Here is a 6,722-nt window from a genome sequence, read left to right as displayed (position 1 = left end):
CACCCAGTCTAGAAAAGTATTGAATGAAAAGAATGCAAGCTAAAGTCTGGGCATGCAGAACTGATTAGCACACAAGCTGTCAAAGAACCAAATGTGCCATTAAAAAAGAAACAGTGGGAGTTCCCATTTAAAGCATACAGACTGGCACAAGATCCACGCATAAATGAATCTATATTAAACTATTTATCTTTATTTAAATGTATTTTTATTGTTGTTTTAAGGGACGGCCCGAGGGTTTCTATTTCTAGCACCTTAGGTAACAATGTGTCCGACGACTCTTCTTGCTAACATAGGGTGGGAGCCTTATAGTGGCACCCCCTACCAGCTCAGAGCCTAAGGCAGCTGGTTATTTTGCCCAAAACATTGTATTAAAAGCCACTTTGGATAACATATAAAATTGTATGGATGGAATGCAAGGTTATTAAGACGTTTATTTAGATGTACGATTAAATTGCAGTGTCTATACAAAATGAATAAAGAAAAAACATAACAATCGGTATTGAATTAGCTGGGGCTTTGAATGATAAACCAGTTCTGGTATTTCGTAGTATAACATTTCAATTAAAATGATGATGTGGGAGAGACACACTCTTTTGGTTTATATACAAGAATATAGAGTGTCTTATCTTATTTATTTACAATAACATCCAAAGCAATATTTTACAACTCTTTCGGATACTCCATTGCATATATTACAAAAAGCTAAAAACATGGCGTCAAGAATTTGAATGCACATGGAATTTGCTTTATGGCAAGCTGCAATACAGCAACCGAGCATGTACTGATTTACATAACAAGTAGAAGCAAAGTAGAATCTGGCATAGAAAATAGCTATTTTGGTTTTAATTGAGTTTGTACAATAAATTTCTAAAAATGAATTCATTGAACCATAAATCAACTGACTTTTTGTGCTGATTTTCCCATTACAATTATCCATTCTACAGTGAAGCTACTTTTTAAATTATTTAGAACTTTTTATGATTTTTACGATATCATAAATTTTAATTGGTTTCATGAATATGTGAAAGTCTAGTAACTAGTTTACTTCCATTAATAGGGAATAACAATTTTATATTCATAGTTGTGTTCTTGAGTATCATTTAATTAATTTATCTGGTAGAGTACAGTGAATATTAATTATGAGACAATAAGATACAGACATTTTGTTATAGTAAAAAAAGACTGTCCATATATAAAAAATGTATAAACATTCTGAGATAATAGTTCACATTATACATACCAATTGGTCTTATGTATAATTCTAAAAAAACACCAACATTACTTGTAAAAGAACAAAAAGAACAAGGTTGTATTAAAAGTCAGAGTTTTTACTGAGTAAATATCTATTACTTTAATGGGTTTCATAAAAATATTTTTTGTATGTTTTTATTTTCATTATATTTACAAGCATTTATTTTATAATAATAATAATTATAATAAAAAAAGCCATTAACCCACGCCTTTTGCTATATTTCTTTAAGGATGGGTTCCCAAAAGGGAAGAAGGTGCAAAATAAAAGATTAGCCCCAGTGCCAGAAGAGTTAATGATTGAGCCAACTAGCACTGTAGCTTGCGAATACTGCGGGAGATCCTCTTGAATTCCCTTTGGCCTTTTTGCCACCGCTTGACTGAGGTAATGACCAGCTCCCCGCCAAGCTTTTGTCCCATTACTAAATAGGGAGCGTTGATGTCATTCATTTCATCACAGGTACACTGCAGGCCATCTTTAAGCCACAACACAGTTTTCTTCAGATCCCTTTCTGTCACTCCATTCAGCTTGTAAATGGTTTTGCTCTTTGTCTCTGGGATGATTTTGGTGTCCCCATTGATATAGGCGATCTCCTTCACTTTTATCTTCAAGGCTAAGAGAGAAAAAAAGGAGAAGAGGGGGTGAGGGGGAGATTGCTGAGACAGAGATTGAGATAGACAGGCCCATTATACCCAGAGAACCCAATGTGGGGTGGGATGTGATGCTAATGAAACTGTCAAGCCCTGATAGAACTGCAGCAGGTGGCTCCTTTTTGAAACCACAAAGGCCATCAAAGTCATTTTATGTCAAAACCCATGTGTTAACAGTTACTGTGCTCCCCTAGCCTTTAACACATTATCTACCTTTGTTCTGCTCTTCATTGCATTTATATTTTGTTCCTTTGACTCTCTTAACAGCTGCTTCTGGAGCGTGTTGTAATAATCCTTTTAGTGAATTCGTATCCAACACAACTTTCAGTATTACAGGAGTATACGTTCAACTGGGTCCATGTTTAACGCACATTTTTTACTTCGGCTTTTTTTGTTCACTTTCCATCAAGTGCATCATTGTGCAACATTTTAAAAGTGGGTGGACTGGAACGGTAAAGAAAATAAATGACTACCTCAAAGCCAGCTGTGTCACCAGCATAAAACTAGAAGCTGTGTTATGCTTGGTGTTTCCAATAATAAGCCCAGCTATTAGGAAATGGGACGTTATGGATCACTGAGTTGTTGTTATGGGTGGGTGACGGTTAAAATTCAGTCTCCTTCTGCTCGCTGGTTACATCTGGACAGAGAGAAGCTGTGTACAGGTTTCAATGAGCCACTGTTACGCCTGTAGCTATTGCCTTTATAACTCAAGTAGCGGAAGGTTTCAGTTTGGTGTGTCTTGGATTACTACAGGCCTAAAAACAAATATTTGTGCGTTACAAGCCCTCATCATACCAAATGTCCCTCATGTATATTACAGGTTTCTTTTCTAGTTGGAAAAACTAGAAAAGTTGGAAAACCTTGTTTTGTTACTCAACAGCGGCTGGATTTTACATTGAGGGAAAAAATTATTTTTAACCTCCTGAACCCTTTGTATGGCAGACAAAAGAGCAATACATTAAACCTACCCCTCAATCTCACATTACTAACCTACATGGGGGGGGGCAAGTCCCTTATGCCCACATGGTACCCTTGTTTGGCATATACCAGATATTCGTATTGTATTGTTAACTCATCGCTGCCTTTAAAATACACGCTTTTGTTTTGCAGGCAACAGACTGTCTCCCTTGCAGTTACCCAAACACAGTGCTCATAATCCTCTGGCTGCGTCTGGATGGAAGCAGGCTGAGGATGATGGCAGTTATAGCTCACATCATGGAACTACCTGTGTTGTTTCTTACAATGCAAAGTAGAAAAAAAAGAATAGGGGTCATTCACGTTATTTATGATATATTTTAGATTATGTAATTTTTGTTATTATTTAAGCCAGTGCAAGAATACTTTACTTGCTACTCCGTGGTTAATAGGTTAAACCAGAGAAAAAGTGTCCAGCCGGTGACTCATACATTACTACAATGGCTCTTTTAACTCATGTTCTCTGAAAACGCAACGTGACCAAAACATTTTAAATGTTGGAAATCCTACCATAGTTTTTTTATGCCATAGCTGATGTAATCATGAATTTGGATATACGATTATTGAATACTTTGAATGTTTTTTTTCCTTCAATTATTAAAATCCCAGCTTGCTTTCATTTGCTACAGTGACTTATTCCCAAGTCTCTCTGCTCAAGATACGAACTACAGTTGTGTTTGAATTACTGGTTAAACTGTAATTCAATCCTGGACCTCTTTTATCATTCACATCCATCTAATCAACAGGCATGGTCATCAATCAAACATGCAGCAGGAAGGTTAACATTTCTTTCCTTGGGTCACTAAAGTTTGCTTTTACTTTTTTTCCATTTCCAAAACAAGCTGACTGACTTAGACACGAAAATCCCCTTTTTGTTTCTTATTCCATGGAAGAGGCTGTTGAAAACTTTTTTTTTAAGTGGTGTTTATAAAATGTTCAAGCCCATGTCTGCATCTTAATTGCATGTAACACAGCCTTGTATCCAAATAAACTGCCCGGTCTATCGTCACTTTCCATTTACAGACCCTGTAAAACTTCTCTCTGGGATCTTACCAAAGATGTATGTTAACCCTATTGTGCATGTGAGGGTATGTGTGCAAAAATATAATAGAGTCTGCTATTAATAATTAATAATAATAATAGCTATTTCTGTTTTTCAGAAATGCTAAAAGAAATTAAAATTCATTCCAGGGATGCATTGGCATTAACACCATAATAGTGTTAAACCTAGATTAGACAAAATCATAGAAGAAGAGGAGAATAAAATCATTTGACTCACAATCTACATCAACTTTTTCACGAAAAGCATAAAGTGTTCTGCTCCAAACACAGGACTTGAAATAATCAAATTTAACCTTGAGCGTCAAGGGCCACCAAATGCACGATTGCGTAAGCTTGCGAGCAGGGCCCTCTCTACTTAATGTATCGGTTGGTCTTAGTCTGCCAATTCTAGTTTTGTCATATGCTTTGAATGTATGTATTGTAAGAAGCGCTGTATAAATAATCGTTAATCATAATTACAAAATTGGTTACAACATAAAACATACAATTGCTAATCACAGGATACCATAATTAGAGACTGTCATTGGAAATCTGGAACAGTTGGCATGTATGAATGATATGGGGTTTTCCTTGCATACACATTAACCATTTAAAATACCATACGCCTTAGGCCCACACAGTATTGTTTCTTTTCTCTACTTACCGAAATCATTTTTGCAGAGATTTTCTACAATGTCATTGTCATCCTCGTTGCTGTTTTTACAGGCGTCGCAAACTTTTGGTGCTGTGAATAGAAGAGTAATATGTTTATCTTACAGCAGGTGGCGCTCTAACACCTGATGCCACAGTATTTAAAATTCTCCAAAAGACCTCTCACAAAGCTGTAATCTCCTTCTGTATTAGCATTTCCATTGAATAAAATGCATTTTTTCCATACAGTTTTTTAAAGCAGATCTTGACAAACAAAAAAAATATGAACTTCATAAAGCATAAAGACCATTTAGCTCACTCCCTGATTTTTATGAATTAAATTTTTACTTTTTAAAACAATTTAGGATCACCATTGCTCCTTCTAAACCAGATAAAGGTTAGGATTCGACACATATCTTGCTGTGGAGTTTTAGCTACAGACAACAAAATGTGCGTGTTTTTGAAAAAATACTTTTAAACATTTCCATGTCCATTGTTTATTAAAGGCATATGCCTTAAATTAGTAATGTATCCATTAGCATTATTGCAGAATCACGTGACAGAGGCAATAAAGATTGAATGACTTGGTATTTCCTCCGTGCTGCGGTAACTATAACAATGTAGAACCAGACACAAGAGTTTAGCAAAACCCAATTTTGCTAATCGCTAATAAATTATGGAGTAGCTATTTCTAAGGCAAAATCTGAATTTTAATTTGTCATTTCAATGCACCATTTCTGTTCTAGAAGCAAGAATTATACATGGTGATTCTGATGTTGGCAGTGTGCCTATAAATAATTGTTATTTAATAATAATTCTAAATGTAACACAGTAATAATTCTAGATCGCACACTAGTATGATTCTAAATCGAACACTACAGAAATTCTGGATCGAACACAATGGCAATTCTAGATCGAACACTGGTGTGTTTATAAATAGAGCACAATGGTAATTCTAGATCGAACACTATAGCAGTTCTGGATCGAACACCTCTAATTCTAAATAGAACAATATAGTAATTCTAGATAGGACACCAGTGTAATTCTAAAACAAACATTATAGTATTTTTAGATAGAACACTAGTGTAATTCTAAATCGAACACTATAGTAATTCTGGGTCGAACAGTTGATGTCAATGTGAGTAATAGAGAAATGTAATAAAATACAGAATATTATTAACTGTACATTACCTTCTCTGGTAGCTGGTGTGATATGATCGTTGTTGGCTGGTGGGATGCACAGATCGTTGTCCTGGGGGAACCGGCTGCATTCTAGCATATCTGGCCATGGAAAGCCAAATGCAGACATGACGGGTGCACAGCTGTCCCTCACCTGCTCACACAGAGACCGGCAGGGTTTAATGGTCTCATCCAGGTCATCAATACAGACAGGGGCAAAGAGAGAGCACAGGAACTTTTTGGTGTCTCGGTGGCATTGCTTTTGCACCAAGGGGATCCAGGAAGACGCCTGCTGCAGGACCTCCTTCATGGTTTCATGTCCCAGAAGATTGGGCAACCTCATGTTGGGATACTCAATGTCATGGCACAGGAGTAAGGTAGCAGGAATAGGCTTGCAGTTGCTCCTCTTGTAAGAAAATTCAGGTTGCCCAAAGGGAAACAAACCTCTTACTGAGTCCATGCAGTCAGAAGCCAGGAGAAGCAGGAAAAGGATGTAGCAGGAGCTGCTGTGCATGTTTGGGGAGCTGCAGGAACCAGATATTGAAGAAAGTTTGCAGAGAGGACTTCTGATGGCTGATGTGCTAATTGTCTTCCTGCAGAGAGACTAAAAAGCTGACAGAGTAAAGACAACAAAGATCTCTGCCTTTCACAGGCACATGCAGATGTCCAACCTGACTCCCTCAACCTCACACAAGAGGGGGACAGACTGATCAGATGCTGCGCAAACAAGAGTTTTCTTGATTTTTTATGCAAATGTTGTCAGTGGGAGGAGGCTTCCAGACAATAATCAGAAAAGGATTGGTCACTACTTACTTGGTCTGCTTATCCTCAGGGAATTCTCCTTCTTGGCAGGAAAGTCTTAAAAGAAATGTTACAGTTAAAGCAAAAAAACAGAACTCTGAACAAAGCCCTACAAAAGACTCACAAGTGCATTGTTTGTGGGCTAATAGACTAAGTAGTCTGTATTCTGATGTTTG

The 6,722-nt window shown here is 36.9% G+C and overlaps 1 protein-coding gene across 1 annotated transcript; it reads right to left on the bottom strand.

Moving 5' to 3' along the window:
* Window positions 1-417: 417 nt before the first annotated feature.
* SFRP2 (secreted frizzled related protein 2) lies at window positions 418-6,425 on the bottom strand. Its single transcript, XM_053460432.1, has 3 exons — window positions 5,758-6,425; window positions 4,580-4,660; window positions 418-1,862 (listed from the first exon to the last, which is right to left on the bottom strand). The coding sequence occupies exons 1-3, from the start codon at window positions 6,257-6,259 to the stop codon at window positions 1,558-1,560; spliced, it is 888 nt and encodes a 295-aa protein (XP_053316407.1). The 5' UTR covers window positions 6,260-6,425; the 3' UTR covers window positions 418-1,557.
* Between the last annotated feature and the right edge of the window lie 297 nt (window positions 6,426-6,722).

The sequence above is a fragment of the Spea bombifrons genome, chromosome 1 (genome assembly GCF_027358695.1).
Source record: "Spea bombifrons isolate aSpeBom1 chromosome 1, aSpeBom1.2.pri, whole genome shotgun sequence".
Classification (NCBI taxonomy): domain Eukaryota; kingdom Metazoa; phylum Chordata; class Amphibia; order Anura; family Pelobatidae; genus Spea; species Spea bombifrons.
Note: the sequence above shows the minus strand (reverse complement) of the source record. Positions and strands in the feature narration are given on the sequence as shown.

Bases quoted from the DNA above. Each gene is read 5' to 3' on its own strand.
- SFRP2 (XM_053460432.1), bottom strand. From the start codon at position 6,259: ATGCACAGCAGCTCCTGCTACATCCTTTTCCTGCTTCTCCTGGCTTCT. The intron at 4,661-5,757 runs GTAATGTACAGT...TTCTATTCACAG, and splicing joins CACACCAGCTACCAGAGAAG to CACCAAAAGTTTGCGACGCC. The intron at 1,863-4,579 runs GTAAGTAGAGAA...TTTCTCTCTTAG, and splicing joins TCTCTGCAAAAATGATTTCG to CCTTGAAGATAAAAGTGAAG.